We start from the raw sequence: 25,528 nt of genomic DNA on the forward strand, positions 1-25,528 counted from the left end.
AATCGGCCTTCTTTTGTTTGATAAACATCCGGCGCTCAGAGATTATAAAGTCGATGGTGAAAATTATGGGGAAGTCTTCTGACCCCAAAGAGATGACGGCTTGCCAGGATACGACACTCAGGAGATCAGGGGCGAGTCACATAGTCCGACGACGATGACGCTTGTGACCTACTGCTGGCTATGTTCGGCTATCAGAAATGTACCCTCACCGACACCGACCGATGATGGAGGCGGTTCTGGCAAACCGAACAGAACCAGGGTTCGGGGTCTTTTCAATCCCGGCACGGACCAGAAGGCACTCCGGGATGTGTCTCTCCCATGTGTGGAACTACCGGGAAGCTCTTAGCTGAGGCTTCCAATCAATGCTAATAGCTATTGCCCATGTAATAACAATATTTCACAAAACCTCAGTATGAATCCTCGAATGAGAATAGCCTAGAATGGAAGAAGTGAAAATGATATAATGAGGTATGTTTTCTCATTATACTGTTTCTCTCCCAAGATTACACTTGACCAACTAAGGATATTTAATCAAGTCCTGAAGCGAGACACGGGATTCGTCAGATCTTAGGTCCTTGAAAAGTATTTTTTTTCTTTTTATTTCTCTTTACTCTTATTCACAATTATCTTAAATCTCGAATGAAGATTGCTGGCTAAATGTTCCAATACGTTCAAGAAATACGTTTCCCTAGAAGAAAAACTTAAAGAAATATTATTTTACTATACTTTGTTAAATTAAAAAGACTTTATTTACATAAAAAGAAAGGACAAAAATAAGTTTTTTTTTTCATTTTGGAAGAAAAGAATTAGCAAGAAATCAATTTGGCTACATTGATACCAATAACTTGATTAACTTCATCGTACAGTTGTAAAAAATGCCAAAAATATATATCTATGTAATATGGATAAATATGCGAATAAATTAGGCGATGAAACAAAAACGAAAAAAAAAATATGTAGTAAGAGAAGGGGACGAAGGGAGAACTTATCCTGACTGGTATAAAATATGATTTTTTTGTTTTTCATTTAATGGGAGCCAAAGTATCAATGATTTCTCCTACAATTTCCAGATTTACGAAAAAACAAATATAATTTTCTTTTAATTTCCATGTAAAAGTAGCATTTAAATATTAGGTGGTAATCGTTTTCGAACAAAAGAAAGTCTTTGAGATGTTTACTTAGAAAAAAATGATATTTTACCATGTTTTTTTTTTCTCTTCTATAATTTCCACTTTTCTTAAGATTTTAAAGGCCTTACTTTTCAAGAGTTCTTCATTGTTTTCTTTTTTTTTTTTTTTTTGGTACAGATGAATGAGTAAATATGTGGGAATCGCAGGGGATGGGGGGAGATTGATTGGTCAATGTTTTCGTGTTTTTGTTGTTGATCTACAACATGCCAAAACCTTTGGAGTAATTGATGGCTTTCAAAAGTCTTTCTTCTAATTTCTCTTTGCTACTATACTCAGGCAGCAAAAGCACATTGAAACATGTATGAGAAGTGGGTAAGCGATCGCTGTCGGGACCATGTCGTGTAATCAATAGCTTGAGACGGCTAAGACCGCCCACGGGTACACGATCCGAACCTGTGGTAAATTCCAAAAGTTTACGCTTTGATTCTTCGGGAAGGCTGTGAACAATGCTCCAGAAATCTTGAATAATTTGAGTGTCTTTGGTATAGCCACCTTCATACTCAGTAGATTTTTCCAATTCCACAAAATCGAATTTCTAAAAATGTTACAAGTTTACGTCAGAGTTCTTTTCCATTTGTCATTAATAAATTATACTAACCCTGCTGCCACAAACTAGCAACTCAATTTCTTCTGGTCTAAAAAGTAATTTCAAAGGAGACTCATCAGTTACCATGTCAAAACCTTTTTTGAAGGCCTTAAATTGTCTCTCTATGCTGGTATTGAGCAAAAAGTCGCTGTATAAATCAACAAATTCCTGTTTGTTGTGTTGTCCCACGGCTATATCGCCCCCACCGGGTTTCAATTCGTGTTCTACCACCTCATCGAAAACATTTTTGTAGCTTATCTTGAAGGTTTGCATAAAGACTTCCTCCATATCAGGTTCTTGATAGTCCAACATGGATTTAAGACTTCGATATAGAGTGGGATTCCAATCTTTTAGATCATAGAAAGACCCATGACCACCCATCAGCTTGCGGTAGACTACCATGGGAAAATTCACAGCCAAAATAACATTGTTGTAAATAGCTAAACCTATAATAATGCCGATCAAAGCAAATTGGGCTCCATTCTCAAAAGGTGCTGTGTTGAACCTGCAAAATTAAAATATTATAAGATTTTGGTCAAGGCTTAGAGGGGAAAGAAACATCTAGATTGGTCAGATACCCGTTGCCCATTGGGAAAATACATTTATGGGTCGATTATGGATTGCAACCTAACTTGCAATGGTCAAATTTGTAAGAGAAATTTTAAATGTTATACCCTACACCACTACTGTGGTACAGGGTATTATAACTTAGTGCATTTTTATGAACACCCAGAAGGAAGAAAGATAGACCCATTGACCCATTACCGACCCACTCAGAACAGCTTTCTGATTCGATTTAGCTATGTCCGTCTGTCTGTCCATGTTAATTTGTGTACAAAGTACAGGTCGCCGGCATGTTTTTCGGCCTAGAGATGAAGCCTATTGAAATTGGAAAAAATAGGTTCAGATTTGGATATAGCTTAGCCATATATATGTTCGTCCGATTTGCAATAAAATGGTCATTTGTTAACCGATTGCCCATTGGGAAAATACATTTATGGGTCGATTAGGGATTGCAACCTAACTTGCAATGGTCAAATTTGTAAGAGAAATTTTAATTGTTATACCCTACACCACTACTGTGGTACAGGAAATTATAACTTAGTGCATTTTTTTGTAACACCCAGAAGGAAGAAAGATAGATGAAGCCTATTGAAATTGGAAAAAATAGGTTCAGATTTGGATATAGCTTCCATATATATGTTCGTCCGATTTGCAATAAAATGGTCATTTGTTAACCGATTGCCCATTGGGAAAATACATTTATGGGTCGATTATGGATTGCAACCTAACTTGCAATGGTCAAATTTGTAAGCGAAATTTTAATTGTTATATCCTTCACCACTACTGCGGTACAGGGTATTATAACTTAGTGCATTTTTTGTAAAACCCAGAAGGAAGAAAGATAGACCCATTGATAAGTATACCGATCGACTCAGAATAGCTTTCTGATTCGATTTAGCTATGTCCGTCTGTCTGTCGATCTGTCCATGTTAATTTGTGTACAAAGTACAGGTCGCAGGCATGCTTTTCGGGCTAAAGACGAAGCCTATTGAAATTGGAAAAAATCGGTTCAGATTTGGATATAGCTTAGCCATATATATGTTCGTCCGATTTGCAATAAAATGGTCATTTATTAACCGATACTATCGAAATTTGGCAGGAAGGATTTTCTCGTCTCTCTCTGCCTTGTTGGTGAATTTCATTAAAATCGTTTCAGATATAGATTTAGCTCTCATATATAAATGTCGCGCGATTTTAACTTCTTGAGTCACAGCAAGCGCATTTATTGACCAATCTTGCCAAAATTTTGCATAATTCTTTCCTCGACAATCTTAGACCCGGCACGGGATAGCTACGAGCACGACATAAGCTGGTTCACTGAGGTCCGATCTGTGTGGTGTTCATTGCTGTCACGAGAAGCTTAGCTGCGAGCTACCGGTCGCGTTCACAGATTGCGGATAGTGAAATGCTCCATCTGGAGTAGCTGTAACTGCAGTCGCGGACATTCAGCGGTATCGAGTGGAGAGTCTCAGTGAGATGTCGAGTGGCACCGGTTCTTGCACAAATACTGGATGCCTGTGATGCTCTATATGACAAGGTGAGTTATTGGCGCATTTAAATAACCAATGGCCACCCTGTTCTCGCGACGATCGGTCCTTTGGACCGGAACGAGCTTGCTCACCTACCACATAAAAATATGGGTACAACAACAACAACAATCTGAGAAGTTTGCTCGATATCGGTTCAGATTAAGATATATCTCACATATGTATGTTCATGACATTTTGGGGTAATTTGCAATAAAGTTTTTATTTGTCAACCGTAGTTAGTACAGTTTAAACATATTTGCTTTGCTCGAAATTTAATACGGGTTGTTTAATAACCCATCTGAAAACATGCGACGAGGTTCATCAAAATTGGCTCAGAATTTGATATAGCTCCCACATTGTACTTATAGGGTAGGTGTAGGGTATTATACAGTCGGCACCACCCGACTTTTGCCTTTCCTTACTGGTTTACAATTTACTTTGTAGCTGAACGTTCGAAACACTGATATTGAATCAAACTGAGAAAAAAATGTAACTTTGCAAAAAATCTTTTTGTGTTTCTCTTTCAAGACGAGCTCAATGATCGCAGATACAAATGGAAAAGGAAAACCAAAGACAGCAACACACACCAACCACTATGGGACGCGTTTCTTCTTTGGTTAGAAGACTTTTCAATGTGATGGCTTCAAGGGCCGTGCGTTGGTATGTTGTATTTGAATCGTATTAATAGCGAAAACGCATCTATGATACAATTACCACATTAACCAAGCTCGACAACCCTGCTTATTAGCTGTACTTTTCCCAATGCATGTATTTTAGTGTAACGACAGACATTCTTTCTGTGACAAATTACACTTCTTCTGTGCTACACATTTTTATTTTATGATTATATCTTCTGGCAACTCAACTATAGTTGAAATACTATCCATTATCGACCCGTTCGTTTAGTTTTCTACTTACCACATGGTATTAGTATCTTCCTGAAAAATGAACATGCCAAAATCTGGATTAAAGATCTCCTCCACTATCAGCTGAAAGAATTCCTTGGAAACACCACCCTCATCTATGCCTTGTTCACCCACAAATTCTACGACCAACTGCTTCTTTAAGTCTTTTGGGTTACTCATGGCCACCAATTCCAGCTGAAAAACTCCAAATCGTTAATTTTCTTCAAAGGATATCGCTCCAAACTTACCCCTATTAAAGCATCATTAACAATATTATCACGTCGTACTTTTAGTTTTAAATCTGGACGTACACCCGCATCATTGCCATCCCCAAAATAGTTTAACAATGAATACAGGGAAGAATTGCGTTCGCTGTACATGCGTATGCGACTGTCATAGTAAAGGGCAATTACTTTGGTGGCAGGGGTCAATATGAAAGAGTATAACATAAAGGAAAAATGGTTGTCTAGAAAATGGAAAATGGAAAATGTTTTGTATTAGACATTGGATACATGGAGGAAAATATTTAAAAACCTTTACCTTCTCCCGTTGGATCTAGTGATAAATTTTTATATGACAGATAATCTCTATCCATTTGTATGGCATCACTTAGGGGCTCATTATAGAACTCCTCGTAGGGCACTAAAGGAACACGACAATCCATACATGATATATTTAATTCCTTTTCCAATTTATCTTCGGAAAACGAATTGTAAGGAAAATAAAGGAACATGCCATCGTCATAAATATTAGCGGCAGACCCCGATGCAGCCGAGCTAGATGCTGCATCGGAGTCTTCGGATTGTTCCTTGGCTGCTGCAGCCAAACCGGCAGCAGAAGTACTATAATTATCGATTTCTCCAGCCAAAATATTAGCATAGAAGGCAATCTATTAATTAATAAAAAAAAAATATATATATTTAAATTGTCAAGTGTGCTTTTGCAGTTCCTTTCTTTTTACTTACCTTTAAAACTTTGGTTACTGCTATGACATCACTATTTTCTTGAACTGTATCCTCATCTTGTATTACCTGCAGTGTTATCAATTGTTGGCAACACTGCACAAAAGATTGCAACTGATCCTTGCAAAGCACCGACCATATGCGAGCTAAACGACCTTGAGCTTGCACTGGCATAGTTTGGGCTGCCTGGCAAAGTTTAGGCATACTCCTTTCCAGATATTCCAAATCAGCAAAACGATTGGAGGCTAAGCACATAAAAAACGGAATTTTGAAATGTCATTTTGAAGTCCATTAACGAAGTTTAGGATAAGAATTTTGGGAAAAGTTGCAGCGTTGGAAGGATAGTGCTAGCGATCTCCGCTAGACGACAACGTCAGACATCATAGTGGTGTCGAATAAGACGGTATCGACAGTGGTTTATGGGCAACAACGATAATAATGATAAAGTAATAAGAAACGAGGTAGGTCGGTCAAACAAGGACAGGAAGTTAATGCATAGTGATGAGTATTTATTTATTTAACCAATACTACAAAAGCCTCACGGCCAGGATACCGTATTATTTTGTAACAATAATATGCCTAACATCGTATCGTATATGCCCTCCACAATAGATCTCATTTGTCGAGGATAAAAGAAAAGAATTGCCATAATATTGGAGCTATATGAATTGAATGTTGGAGACCATATTAGAAGGCATTGTGTACAATTTCAGACAATACGAGTAAGAATTGCGCTCTTTAGGGGCTCAAGAAGTAAAATAGAGAGATCGGTTTATATGGGAGCTGTATCAAGCTATAGATTGGGACCGATTCCGACCATATTTAACACGTATGTTGAAGGTCATGGGAGAAGCCGTTGTACAAAATGTCAGCCAAATCGGGTCATAATTACGCCCTCTGGAGGCTCAAGAATGCAAGATCCCGGATCGGTTTATATGGCAGCTACATTAGGTTATGGATCGAATTTGAACCATATTTGGCACAGCTGTTAGAAGTCATAACAAAGCACGCCATGCGAAATTTCAGCCAAATCGGATAATAACTGCTCAAGAAGTCAAGATAAAAGATCGGTTTATATGGCAGCTATATCAGATTATGGACCAATTTCAACCATACTTAGCACAGTTGTTGGAAGTCATAACTCAACACGTCGTGCAAAATTCCAGCCAAATCGGATAGCAATTGCGCCCTCTAGACGTTCAAGAAGTCAAGACCTCAGATAGGTTTGTATGACAGCTATATAAGATTATGGACCAATTTCAAACATACTCAACAACAAATCATAAAAAAAACTCCTCATGCAAAATTTCAGCCAAATCGGATAAGAGTTGTGCCCTCTTGTGGCTAAAGATCCAACATATGGCAACTATATCAAAACATGGACCGATATAGCCCATTTACAATCCCAACCGACCTACACTATTAAGAAGAACTTGTGGAAAATTTCAAGTGGCTAGTTTTACTCCTTCAAAAATTTGCGTGCTTTCGACAGACAGATCGACGGACAAGGATAGATCGACTTAAAATGTCATGACGATCAAGAATATATATACTTTATGGGATCTTACATAAATATTTTGTGGAGTTACAAACAGAATGACGAAATTAGTATACCCCCATCCTATGGTGAAGGGTAAAAAAATATCTATTAATCTACATTTGGATATCATTAATTATAAAGATGAATGTACACTCAAACATATCTAGCAAAAAAATTTTTTCTTGGTTCCCCAACCATAATGCACATAAATTTTCAATATGAGCATAATTATTATAGAAGAACAAAAAGAGAGTAGGTCCAGATTAGTGACAAAATAATAAACTTGTTCTCTTTATGGAATGCTTTACATAATACTAAAGATATAACTTTTAAAGTGTTCCAACAATTTCAGACGAAATACATTATTAGAATGCGAAAATATACGAAATGCTAAAGGCTAAATGTTTCAACACTTAGCAATCCTTACAAGATAGATCACATTTCGGATTCTTGAAATCAATATTTGTGGGATCCGCGTTTATCTACTGAAAACAGATCTTCAAACTAGGGTACACAGAGAGAATTTTCTTTCATGAATGTAATGATCGGGTTTCATAACCTTTTGGTCATAAATATTATGAAAAGTTTTATTATATTAATGAAAACATCATAAATATTATGAAAATTCCTAATGAAAGAAAATGTATGAATATGATCGTTTATAAAAAAAAGTTCTTATATTTATGAAACTTTGTTTCATACATGTAAAGAAACTTTTCATAATACTAATCATTTTGATGGGGGAACTTTCCAAGTCAAGTTCAAGTAAACAACTTAATGTATACTTGGAAGAGGTTCACCATTTTGCCACTTTTTCTCGCGTACCTTTATGCATGTTTTACATTACAACAATGCACACACAGCATGCACAGTTAGATTTCTGCGTCATTTATTGTACGTAAAATATTGAAGGTATTTAGTGTTTTTAACTTTGCAGTGAAGTGAAATGTGTAATAAGTAAGTACTTGTCTTTGTGCACAGCGTCAGCTTTATGTAACGGATCGATCCAGCCTTCCCAGAGGCTGGTCAAGAATCGCTACCCCCCTTCCACATGCAAGGGTGACTACAACAACAACAACACAGTACCTAGATTTATGTATAAATTTTATCTCAATATACGTAACTAAATATTCAAGCTTTTGGTTTCATTTTTCTTTTTTATAGATGTAATGAAATCATTTTATAAGCAGAACAGGGTTCCATGAATATAATAAATACTATTATAAATTTTTCTTAAATGTTGTGAAAGTTTTTCATAAATGCTATGACAATTTTTCATAAACTATATGTTTGATTTTCAGAAATATTATGACATGTTTCATCGAATTGAGATTTATGAAACGTCTTTCATAAATGTAATGAAAGGTTTCATTTTTTTCATAAATGTTATGACAAAAGCATTAATATCATGAACATTTTTCTTTCTGTGTAGTAGGTGTGCCCCTCTTGATAATGTTATAGAAGACACGCAATAAACGAATCTTCACAAAGTCAGAAAAAAAAGAACATCCAAGGAAGTCCCTCACATACTCCGAAATATGATCACGATGATGAACGTTACAAACAAACGTATTCAGTATTCGCCTAATTGCGGTAACATTTTCCTCAATAGTAGCTGAAAATACCTCTTGACCACACAACACAATCAAATGCTTTCGATATGACAAGTGATATAAGCGTACACAAGCCATTCCCATTATGTCTCTCTCTCTCTCTCTCTCTCTGATAGAATAGTTCATCTCCAAAAGCAACGAAGTCGTATTATATCCCTGGTGAAAGGGATACTGATATCAGATATCCTAACCTTCCCAGATTCAAGGATCTGATCTGATCTTCATCAAGTGTTCCATTACCTTGGACAACACCGGAATAGATATCGGTCTGTAATCAGATGATTCACGGGGCACTCTCGTCTTCGGAATTGGTACTACCCGTACAATTTGCCAAGCTGATGGATACTACGAAGCCGTAAACAAGGAACTAAAAAAGTCCAAAATGACATCTGAGACTTATGGAAATATCAGTTTTAGAAAATGCTCAGGTATACCATCCACGCCTTTCGATTTCGATTTGACCCTTTACAATGCGTCAGTCACTTCAGTCACATCAACAGTCCGAAAAGAAAATTGATCGTCCGATTCCTCTAACACATTGAAATTGACATCCATATCTGCATTAAGATCCCCAACCACGAACTTATTCAGTGTCAGTATAATCGTCAGTCATACATTCAGATGCTCTCAGTATCCTCCACATACCACCTGAATCTAACCCCGAAAAAAGTCTAGTAAAATGACTCTTCTTCGCTCTACGCACAACACTCTTGGCTCTATTTCGAAGTTTACAATAAGCTTTCCAAAGCCCAGGACAACGATCATTACGAAAAGCAACAAAAGCCAAATCTCCTATTGATCTGGCACATACAATTTCATTCGATTTCTTCCAAGAGTCATTGTTATTTCGAATTCTCTTGCAAACCAACGGAAAAAATGAAAATAAGTCATCAAAAATGGAACAACTTAAATCACACTTTAAATCTGCATAATAATATAATTTTATAATAAAATTTTTTGAAAAATTATAGTTCTGTAAATATAAAAATAAGCCATCTCAATCAATGTTGTTAAAATCCCTAAACTCAATAATTTCATCAAAACGAAAGGATCCAAATATCAATGAGCGGCCAGAAATAGAAGATGATTGAACCTGGTCAGTGTAGAGTACAATATCAAAAGAACTTAAAAAGACAATAAAAATCTTAGAAAATATATTTGAATAAGAGTTCCTAGCAACGTCATCATATGTGGGTAGAAGGTTGTGCAAGATTGACAGCCCATACCTGATTGGAAGAGATCCCATTGTACAAGATTTAGATAACGGATGAAGTATTTTAGTATCCAAATCACCAAATTGCAAAGTGCAAATTTTGCCCATTAACATTCAACTAAGGAAAAGGGGCAAACATCTCACATATCAATGAGTGCAGTCCGATTCAAGTTTAAGCTCAATGATAAGGGACATTCTTTTTATAGCCGAGTCCGAACGGCGTGCCGCAGTGCGACACCTCTTTGGAGAGAAATTTTACATGCCACAGTACCTCACAAATGTTGCCAGCATTAGGAGGGGAAAACCACCGCTGAAATTTTTTTTCTGATGGTCTCGCCAGGATTCGAACCCAGGCGTTCGGCGACATAGGCGGACATGCTAAGCTCTGCACTACGGTGGCCTCCTCCTTCAAATCACCAACCACTACCACATTCATATTACCATCACGGTGAAGTTCTTCAAAGGAGTCAAGGTCACCGTGGAGCAAGTAAACCACACCAAGCAAGAGCTTGGAATTAGTTAATTCCATTTCTATAAAAAGGGTCTCACACGAAATTGCGTTAGAACATTTAAAAACTATCCTTAATCTCATGTTCTTCGACAAATACCAGCAAACACCGCCACCTCTAGAACAGCGATCATTACGGACAATCCTATATCCCGGAATAGCTTCCGCGCTCTCTGAAACGTTTTCAGTTAGCCAAGTTTCAGATACCGCACACTACAATTGAACCTCTATTATCCGGACTTACCCTGTTATGGCTGGTACTATGTTCGTTTTTTACAACATTTTTCGTGATTACTTTTTTTAGATAATAGATTTTGAAGCAAAAAAACTTGCTGATTTTATTCAGTAGGACATTCCATCATTACTTATGAAAAAATCTTCATAAAAGTATTATGGTTTCAATGAGATGTTTGTAGTGTTTCAAAAAAGTAACCGTGAAAAATTTGTGTGTTCCAACTGTGAGAAACGAATATAGTACCAGCCTTTAACCGGCATGCTGTGCTTTTGATTTTGAACCTCTATTATTCGTACTTCAATAATGCTCCCGTGGTTACCTCTATTATCCGTGGTTACCTCTATTATCCGTGGCCCAACAACAATAGAGAAAAGAGGAGAACGTAAAGTTTTTTTCAATTCGGGAACAATTAGAACTGATTAAAGATCACAGTAAATACACATCCCGATTGATTTGCAATCAGAAAAATATGATGTAGGCAAACAAGCTTCACGCGATTTAATAAAAAAGAAGAAAAAAAAAGAAGAAATTTTAAAATATGCCTCTACACGCAAAAAAATATTTCGTTTCACATAAAGGAAATTTTCTTCAAGTAAACTTCTTTTCTGAAAAACGTTAGACTTTATTTACGATGAAAGTACATGTTTCTGCGATAAATTCTTGCAGGAATTTGTGACCAATACTAAATACTAAAAAAATAACCCCGAAAAAGAAAATTTTGAGGAATGCCGTGTTATTTACAAAATCCTTAATTGTTTTCCATACCACTCCCCTAAGTTGGTTCATGCCTGGTATCGTGTCCCCACCTATGAACTGTTGTCTGTTAGCCGCGAAAACCGGGCAATGACATAGGAAATGCTCCAACGTCTCATCAACGGCCCCACAGGCCCTACACATGCCATCACTTGTCGCAAAAGTGAGCTTGTAGTCCTATGTGTCCCATTATGACACCAAAACCTATACTGACCTCCTTCTTACTTCTTACTTTCAGTAAAAGCCTCGACCTCTCACGATCTGGATCACCTACCGATTGTTTCGCTGTTCCAATGTTACATGCGCCCTTAAATCAACCCGAAAGACTTCGGGTTAACCAAGTTTATCGACAGCAGTTTCCGGCCTTCACTGCCAAATCATCTACCCTTTTATTCCCCCTTACTCCGTTATGGCCCGGCACCCAAACGATGCGTATTGTGCGTAAGTCTCTTATTACACTCCAAGACTGTTCGTCATCTTATCGTCCTGGTTGTTATTGCCCTTATGGCATTTTACTGTCCGTTAAGATGTTCACACTCGACGTCCTCGCGTTAGTACCACATCACCTCACGCATTCCGAGATCTCTGCCTGCAGGACCTGCATTATGGTCAGGCAGTCTAAAACAGATCTCAGTCCCTCGGTTCTATGTAGTGTAAACTCCCAAGCCCACTCTTTCCTCTAGCTTTGACCCCTACGTATAACAGACGGAAATACTAGGGTTCCGCCAGTCCAAGACTGTCCCACTGGCAGCAGTGCCTCGCAATCGACCTCAATAGTCGTCTCAGGTATCCGATCGGAAACTTTTCCGATCGTCGCCTCGATTATACCGCGACGGTATGAGTTGCTCCCATCCTCAATCCATTCTCTCATCGCCTTAAGTATATCTAAAATAGTCTCCAGTGCCCTAGTGGGCGATGTCCTCATCGCTCCGCCTAAGCCAAGACAACATGTTCTCTGAAATTGTTGCATGGTCCGAACGTTAAACTTTTTCTCCATAGCAGTCCACCAAACTACTGAGACGTATGTAAGTATTGATCTAATCACGCTTCTGTTGGACCAGTGGACTATACTCGGATTCAGGGCCCATTTCGAGCCTACGGCCCGTCTACGTAGTGCCCAACATCTGTGAGCCTTCTCAGTACGCTCCTGAATGTGACACTCTGACACGCCCACTTTCGTCTTCCTCGCGAACAGGCATATTTCTGTCTTCTCTGGGTTAACATTGAGATCCCTGAGATCATATGCCATATGCAAGACCCTTTAGGCCCTTCTGCATAGCTGGTTCGAATCCTTACCCCTTAGAAGTATTATAAAGGCCGGTTCAAATCCCTCTTCAGTCAGCATCCGTTATAGGTTCAAGGAGTGGCGAAAAAATGCCCCCCTGTGCGTGCCTTGTGCCACTTTCTCCCTTATATTTAGGTCATTGAGCCCGCAATGTATTTAGGTCGTCGTGTTCATATAACTCCCTATGTGTGTCGTTTTCTCGGTTGTGATTTCCCGTCGTATGTTAATTATCGTTTGCTTTTGTTTCTTTTTAAGTTATTGAAATGTCGGTCTCCAATTTTTCTTGTTAATGAATTTAATTTTTGTCATTCTACCAGAACTAATCAGTTGGTTCTTCCGAGGGTAGATAACTTTTTGAGTAGTACTTTTTTTGTAAGGGTTGCACGTTTGTACAACTCCTTGCCTACGGATTTAAAGAATTTCAGTTTTTCAACAAGATCTTTATCAAATCGTCTTCGTCTACACTTTCAGCGCTTTAAATTTTTGTGTCAAATTGTCAACAACTTTAACGGAATGTTTTTATCGTGCGTATTATTGGTAATTTATTTATTTTTTGTTTTAGTATTACTTATTTCTTTCCATTTTGTTTAATTCTTTTTTTTTTGTTAAGTGATCTTTTTTAATTATTTTTTTTTCAAGCTCTTTTGTTTATAATTCTTGATAATTTGTTTTCAAAGCCAAAAGTATTATTGTGATTTTTTTTTGTATATTTTGGTTTGAGTATTACTTTTTTTATTATGCTTTAATCATTTTTTTAATTTATTACGTTGATCTTTTTTGAGTAGGATTTTTTTTTAATCAGTTACTGCTTATAATTTTTAGTAATTTGTTTTTTATTTGTTATTTAGTTTTATCTAGATTCAGAAAGTGTTAAATAGGTTAAAATTTCTTTCCATTTTCTAAGTTTTTGAGTTTTTTATTTTTAATTGAGTAGTTTTTTAACTTATGTTAGAAAAAGTACGTCTTATGCATAGTGTGATTATTTATAGGCCTGATGGCTTCGCATTGCATGAAATGAAATAAATAAAAAAATAAATAAATAAAATTTATCCACCTATTCCTTAGCATACACAATAGTTTATCCAGTCTTTAAGGACTCGGTCCACCCGGTATTGTTCTAAGGATTGGATCAAGGCATCGGTCCGCACATTATTTAACGCCCCCACAATGTCAATGCAAACCGCCAATGTGTACGTCTTGGCATCGCAAAATTCTTCTATTTTATGCGACGACACCACCTTTGCCTCCTTCCAGGCTTTCGGAGTATATGCAAGTCGCAGGCACGCTGTGAAAATAGTTGCCAGATGTGGCGCCAGATAGACGGCCTCCTTCTGTAGTAACTTTGGAAATATTTCGTAGGGTTCGGGTGACTTAAATGATTTGAAGCTCCCCAAGGATTCCTTCACTATAAATTCCGTTATGATAAACCTTCGATCAACCTCATTATTCCAAGATTCCGGGGTCGCTGTGAAAAATGCGTTTTCATCAAAAGCCTCAACATGTCCCCCGTTGTTTCTGCTCTCACTTCCATGTCGTCTACTACTTTTTGAGAAAAACTTTTTCATCTTGGCGGCGTCATTAACGCTATCGACCTGTTCGCAGAAAAGCTTTCAGAAGGCACGTTTTGCTGCTCTGGTAATATTTTTGTATTCATTGAGACGTGTATAATACTCATCCCAATATACTTCCAAATTTTTTACGACGTGCTCTGTTAAAAAGTCTGCGGACCTCTGTCCCAATATTGCGAATCTCCTCGGTCATCCAGGGTTTTTCCAATATTAATATTAATTACCAATATTAAGTTGTTATTGTAGCAGTGTTGTACACTGAGGCGGCAGCCCTTGTCGATGAAGGAATCCATCGGGTCAATCCTGTACGAACAACCGGATGCCATGGGATTGCCAATATTAAGTGTTATTGGGTCGTTAGAATTTAAGAATTCTGCTAGGTCTTGGCCCCGTACTTGGCCTTAATACCTCGTTTCCTGTCCGTTTTGCTTTCCCCACCAACCGTTGCAGCTCCGACGTAGGAGACGGTGTCGAGAGTCGAAAGGCAAATAAAGTGATTCCAGGTATGCTCTGGCGCCTCCCTATCTCATCACTGTTGCATCCGACGTTGACAACTCTGGGGAAAATATATAATTCAAATTATTATGACAAATAACGCAGAAACTTTGTTCTGGGTCCACCATGGCTCCTGAATTAAGGGAATATAAATCTCGCTAAAGCGAGATGTTGGTGACGTTCAATTATACGTCGTTTATGGCTAACGTTTGGTAAGTTGAAGCGAAACGTTACACGGTGTCGTGAAAAACTTCGTGATAAAAGTATTTTGTTTGTCGTAAAAATTTCCCAACTGTTTTATTTTTTTGCGTGTAGAAGTGAATCTATGGATGGTTTGAAAAAGAAAAACCAGAAGCAAGACAAATTCTACAAAACATTGGCTTCGATAAGCAACGCAAAGTGCTTTGGCTTTTAGATGAGGGCACAACCAGATGTAAATGTTTTGATATCTGAAAAAGTTACAGTAATATTTCTTTCACCGAATTCCACATGCTTAATTCAGCCTATGGATCGAGGAGCAATCCGAAGCTTCAAACATCGTAAATTAATCATTCAAAAACTGTTGGCCTCAGAAAGCAGACATAATTTCATCAAGTCTTCGAATATCATGACAGCTTTTTGAATAGCTGGTATATCTTGCGACAATGCTGTACAACAAGTTAAACGTAATGTTTGGAAAAATCTGCTGTCCCAAGAAAACGACAAGGCAAATTATTCTGCTGAAACATTGTACTATCGCCTGGATGTTCAAATAATGATCTCTCAGATTAGAGGGAGAGCGATGATAATGTCACATTCTGTGCTATACGGCTAACAAAAGCGAAGAATACATCCAATTTGGAATTTTGAGGAATCAGGCAAAGGATCCGGAAACTTCGCATTAGCTCAAGCAATAAAGACGTACAGTGTTCTATTTGAATTTTTGCAAACAATTGTAGTCCAGAAATTTCAGAGCCATATATAAACCAGGTACATATATACAAAAAACTGCATAGATAAAGAAACTTAAAAAAAAAAGAAATTTCGATTTTCCGTGCTACGCTCGGTCCCAAGCGAACCGGATAATCGAGGTTCACCTGTATAATTGTCTTGTTTTAATACACATTGAAGGTAGAGATGCTACATTCCTATTCTGACGTTGAATATAATGTTTAAGTATGAAATGAAAGCAAAAAATAAGGCTTGTTCGCGGCCTTGAAGTTTACCCACAGAGCAAGGTCTGTAAATATTAATAACAAACATAAAAAAAACACTTAAAAACTAGATAACAGAAAAAACTGTCAGTATCCATGGCCAACAGCAGTAAACTATTAAAACTATGTTGGTTTTAAATTAAATGTATGAATCGATATGTGAAAAAGTTGTATCGCAATCTTGATTTTAAGAATAGGTAAGTGGATCGAATGTTCATCAGGTATATTATATAACTTTTCTGTTTGAAAACTGAATTGAATAAACGATATGAACAAAGCTCTACTAACAACGGTAAGTGGTTACAAGTTACTATTAGTTACTTTTATCTTAATTCTATTGTCATAATTTTTCTTAACCCCTATGGGGTCAAAACTGGGGAAGTTTTGGCGTAGATTGGTGGTAAGATTAACTGCTCCAAGTCGTTGCCTACGTTTTCATGAATTACACCCACGGGTGAGGGATATCCGGACCATTGTAAATCCCTCTCTCTGTTATAATCCTCGGAAATAGAGACATTCCCGTGTATGGCAAGGTTTTCGATAAACTTCTTTTGAAGGTGCATCACGTACATCAGAAAGGCTGGACTCCTGCGGTGTTGAATATGTAGACTTGACGTAGCCCCACAGGAAATGAACTAACGTCGGAAAATTGCACGAACGAACCATTTCGTGAGATGACACGTTCTCCAAATTTGGTTTCGTATAAATTGATTGTGACATTCGCTGTGCGGTTTGTGGCGCCGTCCTGTTGGAACCACATGTCCTCAGAGTCCATATCATTCAATTGGGGCAAAAATATTCTGATATCATTGAACGGTAGCAATTCCCATTAACAGTAACGTGCAGGTCTTGATCATCACGAAAGAAGTATGGCCCATTGACGCCGCCGGCCCCTAAACCGCACCAAACTCTAATTTTTTCGGGATGCAATGATGACTCATGGAGTACGTGGGGATTGCTCTCTGACCAATAACGCATATTTTGCTTAGTGACGAAGCCATTTAGCCACAAATGATCCTCATCGCTGAAGATGATTATTCGATGAAAATCCAAATAATTTCAAGTTGTTGCTCAGCCCGATTTAGTTCTTGCGTCAATTTAATCTTGTAAGGATGTAGGCCAAGATCTTTTCGCAAAATTCATCTCAACGACGTCACAGAGATGCCAAACGACGTGTGAGCGAAACATTTGGGCTTTCTTCAACGGAAGCCTCAGCGGCTGCAATATTCTCGATACTGCGGGCACTTCTTTGTTTCACTGGCACGGGAACATTTTGTATTGTGCCTTTGGATTCAAATTTTTCTACTAGACGCTTAATTGTTGATCTGGTAGGACGATTATGAAAACCATAAACTGGACATTGAGGCCACTAACTCCGAATTTCGGTAGTAAGTTTAAATAAATATCAAAGACCAAAGACAGGGATGATAAATAGGGTTGGCGAAATGGTATTAAAAGCAAGTTAAAAAGGTACTTTTTGGAGCCAAAAGGGGAGACGATGGCATCGAAACGGGACCCGACAAGCCCTGTGTTGGCGGCTCATCCGGTTGGACTTGGCTCAAGGTGTGCGCCAGAGGGGAAGCACGGAACTCAGAAAGTACTTCGACAGCAGCAGCTAGTGAAGCATCTAAAGAGGAATCGTCCACCCCGCAAGTGTCCAGTGTCCTGAGGAAGAGTGGTTTCACAGCTTTCTCACCTGCCCCTGGATGCGTATGGAAGCCCATCATGACAAGTTCAAACAAATCTCGTGAGGATGAACTCCTGGTGGAATCAGAAGATGAGGCTAACACAACAGTGGTGGAAGTTCTGAATCCTATGGTCCGTGAATCTCATTGTAGGGCCGCTTCGGCAGCACTGAAGATCCTCCTGATGGCAGGGGGATTGGACGTGGTTCTTATCCAAGAACCATGGGTGTGTGGAGGAATGGTTTGTGGACTAAGAATTCCGAGATTGAAATTCCCACGGGTACGGGGAATGGGAGACACAGAACCTGTATTCTTGCAAAGAGTAGTCTGAATGTTTTTATTCTTCCGTCGCTAAGCACTGAAAATTTAGTAGTAGCCAGCTTTGAAATAAACAAGTCTCTTTACTGGCTGGCTTCGCTACATATGGCTGTCCAATTACGAAATATAAAAGGCAACCCTCGTATTCGATAGATCGATCTCGCAATTTAGGGTGCTGAGCATATAAAATTAAAATTTTTTAAGCCGATTTCGCAAAATTCTGAATAAATACGTTGTGAAGAGAGAGAGATGGTGTAATATCTTTTATATTCGCGTCGAGTATTATCCATATCGACCCAATTTGGATACGCCTTCAATATAGATCTACCTCTCGATTAAACTTCTTGGCCTTATGAATAGCTTATTTTCTAACCGATTTGCCTGAAATTGATATAATTGGGTGGTATTGACTTTTCTACATCCATTCCTAATACGGCCCACACCGAATCTTAGTTGAATATAGCTTTTATATATACCGATCTCCAGATGAGATGTATGTCTATGGTTTTTTATGATTTTTTTTTGCTTGTTTTTGCTGGTTTTTTTGTATTAAGTATGCGAGTTAATAAAATAAAATCTGTGTTTTAAAATAAGTCCATCATTAATTTACTTTACTAATTATAATAATTTGTCTTTAGAAAGATTTCATTGAAATTTTGTTTTTTAGCAAAAATGTAAACCACCAACCGCCGATATTTTGGCATTGTGTGTGTTGCTGATGCTACATGTTCTTTTTGAGTTAGAGATATTGGCGGTTGGTGGTTTACCTTTCTTATTGCGCTTGAAGAAATATGCCCGGATATGATCCAATGTTCGTCTCAAGAAGACATGCTTCTACCATTGCACAGCTCACTAATGAGTGGTGGAAGCGGAAGCATGTAATCTTTTGAGCTTGGTTAGCTTCGAAATCGCGATTCCTGCAGCCTGACCAATGCATTAATCGCAACCGTTTCTTTAGAAATGATCTTATTCCAAGTTCCATTTAGAAAAACGTTGTCTTCAACAACTTTCTTTGAAATATTGCATTGAAAAATGTCCTTGAAATTGAAATGTTTTTTAAAAAAATTTAAACATTTGATTGAACAAAATCCCTCCCCTTTACCCAAATTTTTAGAAACGCCAGATATCAGAGATGGTAGGTGCGATTTAAGCACCATCATTTGGTATCCACGTTTCGGGTGCGGCGCTTGGGGGTCGACCCACTACTATAACCGACCAAATATATGTATAGACCAACCACGTCAATATGGGAATCAAATGAAAGGTATTTAAGAGTAGGACGCTTATCTGATATGCAATAGCGGGACCCCTATATCGGACATATTTACCGACCATGGCGATATGGGGCTCAAATGAAAGGCATTGGGGAGTAGAGTACAAAATTAATACCCACTTTGGGGACCATGTTTCTGGGGGTCTTCCCTTCAAAGGTATTTGAGTGTCGAATCTGATATCCAAGTATTTGGTTCCACCTCCAAAAGAGCATAAGAGCTCAATTGAAAGGTCTATGAGAGTAGATCACAAATCTGATATCAATATTCGGGAAAAAGTGTCTATGGGTCCACCCTACCCCCATAACTTCCCCCAAAAGGACGTTTTTGCTGATCATTGGAATATGGGGCTCAAATAAAAGGTTTTTCAGAGTACAACAGGAAGCTGATATATATATTTCGAGGACCAAGCCACTGAGGGGCCGCCCCAACCTCCAAAACACCCCCCAAACCGAGTATGTTAGCCGACTATAGAAATATGGTGCTCAAATAAAAGATATTTGGGACTAGAGCACGAATCTGATGTTAACATTCGGGACCAACAGTCCACAGGACGTCCAACCCCCATTAGAACCCCTAAATAGTACGTATTTACTCACCATGACAGCTTGGGGCTCAAAGAGAGTGGAGTCCTATGTTGATAGCTTTTGGGGGCCACCCCCAATCCGGACATATTTGCTGACTTTTCAATTCGGGACATATTTGCTGACTTTTGCAATACGTGACTCAAATGAAAGGTATTTGAGATGAGAAAACGGATTTGATATCCAATTTCGGTTCCAATGCCAATATGGGGTTCAAATATATGACATTTGAGAGTAGAGCACGATGATGATACTTTTTCAGGGCTAAATGTTTGGGGACCACCCCACTTTCAATACATCCCTAAATCCATTGTGGGACTCAAATGAAAGGTATTGCGGAGCAGAGTACGAAATTGATACCCACTTTCGGGACCAAGTTTCTGGGGGTCTACCCTTTTCCTAAAACATCCCACAAACCCGAATTATTTACAGGCCATGGCAATTTGTGGCTCAAATAAAAGGTATTTGAGATTAGAAAACTAATTTTATATCAAAATTTGGGGCCAAGTGTTTGGGGGACGCCAATGGCAATATGGGGTTTAAATAAATGGTATTCAAGAGTAGAGCACGAAGCCGATATTTTTTCAGGGCTTAGTATCTGGAGACAACCCCACTCCCAGGTCTCTTGATCTCCTAGCGACCCAAAATGACCCCTCGGAAGGAAACGTGCTCTCTATTGTTGTCAAATGGAAGATACGTAAAAGTAGGGCAAGATTTTGATACACATCTTTTGCGCCTAGTGTCAACGAGGGTCGCCACACCCCCAAAAACACCTACCAAAACACATTTTTAACTGTTTAACTATGCTCAAACATTTTTGTTTAGCTATACAAACTATTTAACTATACTCTACTCCTACATACCTTTCATTTGATACCCATATTGACCAATCGAAAAATGTGATTTGGAGGGTGTTTTTTGGGGTGGGGCGACCCCACTGATACTAGGGGCCAAAATTATGTATCAAAATCTAACCCTACTTTTGCATACCTTTCATTTGATACCTACATTGCCCTAATCGGTAAAAATGTGTTTTTGGAGGTGTGTTTGTGGATGGGGCAACCCTTCTGACATTAACAGCCAAAGTTGTATATCAAAATCGTATCATTCGTTTGTCACTCAGGTTGTGCAATTGGTAAAAATGTCATACGGAGGGCTTTGTGTGGGTGGGGCGACCACCCAGACACTTGGGGCAACCCCTCTGACATTCACAGTTGTATATCAAAATCGTATCATTCGTTTGATACTCAGGTTGTGCAATTGGTAAAAATGTCATACGGAGGGCTTTGTGTGGGTTGGGCGACCACCCAGAAACCTTGGGGCAAATGTGGTTACAACAACAACCTTTCATTTTCTCAGTCCGTTGTTGTTGTCGGCATATACTTTCATGATTTAGCTTTGACTTACCATGGTCAATCAAGTCGAAGAGAAAAAGTTAAAGCGGCAAACAAAAATAATAAAACAACAACTGAATTCAGTCAGTTAAACGATTCGAATCCATTCTTGTGGCTTTGGCTTGGTTTCATGCAAATTAATAAATAGATAAATAGATTGATAAAGATGAATTTTCACTCTCTCAAACAAATGACAACCACGAACATCGATTAGAAATGTGACGTTTCTTTTGTTTTAAAGAATCACTAAAATCAGCAGAAAAATACAAGTTAATCAACAAAAAGAAGCTAACAAGAGCGTTAAAAAATGTTTTATAAAAATAATTTAAAGTCTAAAAGCAAAAAAGTCCCCACAATCCATTGAAAACTCATTCCTTGTTCTCACATAGATATACCATTCCGTGCAGTATAGACCCAATATTAGTGGCCTACTGTCTGGCCATTATCGCCTGATTCTAGGAGACTTTAATGCGAATCACAATTCATGTTGATCACGTACAAAGAAATTGGTCCGTCTGTGGATAGTTATGCTGCGCTAGTGTGGTCTCGTCAGCAATGTGACATACAGTGGAATAATATTCATATTTGTCGGAATGCCGCCCTTCGAATTACGATGGGCTGTCTCCTCAGTTCTCATGTGGCCCATCTACATCAGGAGACAAAGATCCTACCCGTGCGAAGACATAACTTCATGCGGTCTTAGCAATACCTTCTGGGCGGTTATCGCAGGGACCATCCAAATCATCATTTTGTAGATTGTTACCCACCGTCCAGAAGCCACAATGTGGATATTTATGATCTAGAACGAGAGGTTCAGCGCTACAAGAGAGAACCTCTGGATCAAACGGCATAGGAATCGGGTCTTGACAACATCCATGCAGACACGGTTACAGATGCGGTGAATAGCTGCCGGGTGAATGTGGTCCTTGGAGAACCACTTCCTGTCATTGCACCTGAAGAAATTGAACTCCCCCGGCAAATCAGAGTAGTTCTGCCTCAATTACGATCTTGCAGATGCAGCCGCCTCAATCCCTACGGAGCAAGGATTGATGCCAACGTGCAGGATGTATGTCCCGATTGTGACCAGCGACCACACGACACACATCACCTGTTTAACTGCCCAGCCAGACCCACTCGTCTCAGACCCAGATCACTCTGGACGCACCCCTCCTAAGTCGCAGAATTCCTGGATCTGGATATTCAACAGAATCAGGCAGACGAAAGATAGAATACAACACACTGCTTCAGCGACAACAATCAGCAATCAGCGGTATCGGCATGGAGAGACTCAGTGAGAGGCCAGCCGGCTCTTGCTAAAACCTTAATTGTCTGTACTGCTCGATATGCCAAGGCGATTTTTTGGAGACTTTAACTAACCAATCGCCATAACGTTCTGGCGGAGATCGATCCCATTTACCGGAACAAAATTGGTCACCTATGGAGCAACTACAGTTCTACTCTGTCCAGGATTGGTTCTTAGAAAATCGCAATACCCAGACTTAAAATACTGAACCTTTACGGCCGTTGCCAAATGGCCCAGAACAAGCAGGTACCCAGCATTCATACGGTTTTATGTATATGTAGTGTATTTCGAGCTGTCTGGGGCAATTACCAACCGCCATGGTTCAGCTATGGAGATATATACGAATTTTTCGTATTCAGTCTAAAGATCTTTGATCTAAAATTCATGATAACTGTTCACTGCAGATAGAAACCACAATTTTTTAAAAATGGTTACTCTTAATTCTATTTTGTTTAAGCATAAAATAGCTTTCTCTCAAAATGGTGTGACCACAAATCTTGATTCTGTCACCGCTACTAAAATTTTATCAAAAAAATTTAATTTTCTAAGAACGCAAACATCAAAAACTTACTTGTTGTAGCCATATCGAAGCATATGACAAAGCAATGCAGAATCTTCTCCCAATCATAGAAACGTCCATATTTTATACTCTCTGCCAGCAGTATGATATTGTTGTTCAATGCCTCACCCACATCATTGTTATTCAGTCCATATAATTTCTTTTTCACTCGACGCAAACTTTCCAAATCCACTTGGGTATCACAGCTTTGCGCAATCACAATTATGTCATCCAAATCAACAGAGACATCATCCTCATCCATGGGTTCAATGATATCTTGGACACCTTGCACAGTATCGCCGGTACTGCCACCACCTTCACTTTCATTGCCACCAGCAATGGAGGAGGCTAGACGTATATCGTCCATTGACTCCACCTCCCCGCTCAAAACCTCGCCATTGTCAGCGATATCATCGTCATCCTCATCGATACATGTACTATCCTCGTCTTTGTCATGCTCTCCCTCTAAGGTGCGTAGGTCTTCCTTTTTTAACTGTTGGGGAGATTTCCCCAGAATCTCTTGTAATTTTGAAGCTTGAGCAGCAGATGTTGAAGCCAATTTAACCAATGGTGGACGTTTAAAACTCCTACTCAGTTTCTTAACGGAGCAATACACCTCATTGATGGCGTGTATCAGACGATCATACGAATTGAATTTGGCGCATTCCTCAATGAGTTCATCGAGTATTTGTTCATTTAAATACTCCACTGAGGCTAGGGTGGGTGTTGTCGGAGGACTAGCTGATTTTGCCTTCGCCGATATATTCGGTGTTCCCACTTCTCCGAGAGCCTCCAAAAGGGGCAATTCTTCAGTGGCACAGCTGGAAATATTTGTATTGCTGCTGCCTGTAGAGCTGGACGAGGACGAGCCTGAGGTTATGGTACTATTCGAACTACTGCTACCGCTGCTGTGGTCTTGACTAGCCGAGCACATTTCCATATCAGTGATATTCAAAGAGGTGGTATTGCTAACTGATCGTGAACTGGAAGGTGATTCATGTTGGGGTCCTGTTTTGGGCACTTTTGGCTGTTGCTGTGTATAATGGTCACACAATTCGGCGTCTTGTGAAAACAGCGATATAGCCTTTGCCGCAATTTCGTTGGGAGTCATGGGCGCCACTTTGCCACTGGAGGCACAATAGGGGTTGTGACATTTTGGATTCCCACAACCTCGTTGCAGCTGATAAAAATATCGTTCTATGAGTTTCTTAACTGCTGATCTTTTCATGTCTGTTTGTGTAGGTGGTGGTGGTTGTAGTTGAGATTGTTGCTGCGGTTGTTGTTGTTGTTGTTGCTCGTTTTCGTTTTGTGCTGTGTCAGAGTTGGCTCTTTGTCCTACAGCAGACAAATCTTGTGGCACACTGCTGTTATTGCTTTGACAAGCATACAGGGGGTGGGGGGGGGGAAGAGTTCAGTTTTTTTAACAAAAAATATTAGTGATTTTATCAATGATAAAATATCGTTGGTATATTTTACCTTGTATTTTCTACAATTTCCTCATCATCTGACATTCTGTTTTCCTCAATAGATGGTGGTGCCTTCAGCAACTTGTCGTCGTCGGCAGGGTTCATGTGTTTTTATTGGATTTTTCTCCTCTCCAATAGAGATTTTTTTCCACTGTGAACCTTGTTCTGTGGATTTACCTTTAATATTTCGCCTTTTCGAACTGCTTTGCGGAGTTTTTCTGAAGTTTGGAAAAGATGTTATATGGTTTTCTAGCTTAGAATTGTCCTTTCCGATTGTTTTTTCGATTGTTTTTTAAGTCAAATAAAAAAATCAAATCATCCTGTCGAATATCTAGTTGATTACCAATTACCCAAACCAAATACCCAATGGAGGTTGCCGTTTGAAATTTCCTATTCTTATTCTGAAATCGTAAGTTACCACATACTTTATCAATGGCGTAGTCGTCCATACATGTCATTTAGGGTGGCAACATTGGTTTGGTTCGAAGGGGAAACGTAGGATCAAATGAAGTCGAGTTAGAGATGTGAGCGTGAATGATTTCCACCCACGCTAACGAGGAAAAAACGTTATTCTCGCATCACACTCACGAGACAAAAATTGTACTTACAAGACAATCACGACTCATGAAGAACTAACGAGTTATGGCTAGTTCTATGTTTGCTTTTCACAGTTTTCACACATGTTTTTCGCGATTACTTTTTTGAAACCCTACAAAAATCTCAATGATACTTTTATAAAAAAATCTATTTAAAATCTATTACCTACAAAAGTGAACACGAAAACATGTTGTGAAAACCGAATATTGTTG

General features: G+C 38.8%; 1 protein-coding gene across 2 annotated transcripts; it reads right to left on the bottom strand.

The window, feature by feature from the left end:
- Positions 1-1,275: 1,275 nt before the first annotated feature.
- On the bottom strand, positions 1,276-25,058 carry LOC106088056 (ubiquitin-protein ligase E3A). 2 transcript variants are annotated; one of them, XM_013253353.2, is made up of 8 exons: positions 24,730-25,058; positions 23,266-24,617; positions 5,740-5,981; positions 5,315-5,663; positions 5,023-5,240; positions 4,788-4,969; positions 1,789-2,281; positions 1,276-1,725 (listed from the first exon to the last, which is right to left on the bottom strand). In XM_013253353.2, the coding sequence occupies exons 1-8, from the start codon at positions 24,822-24,824 to the stop codon at positions 1,387-1,389; spliced, it is 3,270 nt and encodes a 1,089-aa protein (XP_013108807.2). In that variant the 5' UTR covers positions 24,825-25,058; the 3' UTR covers positions 1,276-1,386. The 2 variants fall into 2 exon arrangements, with proteins under 2 accessions (XP_013108807.2, XP_013108806.2); XM_013253352.2 differs by having other exon boundaries at positions 23,266-24,626.
- Positions 25,059-25,528: the final 470 nt, after the last annotated feature.

Source organism: Stomoxys calcitrans, chromosome 1 (assembly GCF_963082655.1).
Source record: "Stomoxys calcitrans chromosome 1, idStoCalc2.1, whole genome shotgun sequence".
NCBI lineage: Eukaryota > Metazoa > Arthropoda > Insecta > Diptera > Muscidae > Stomoxys > Stomoxys calcitrans.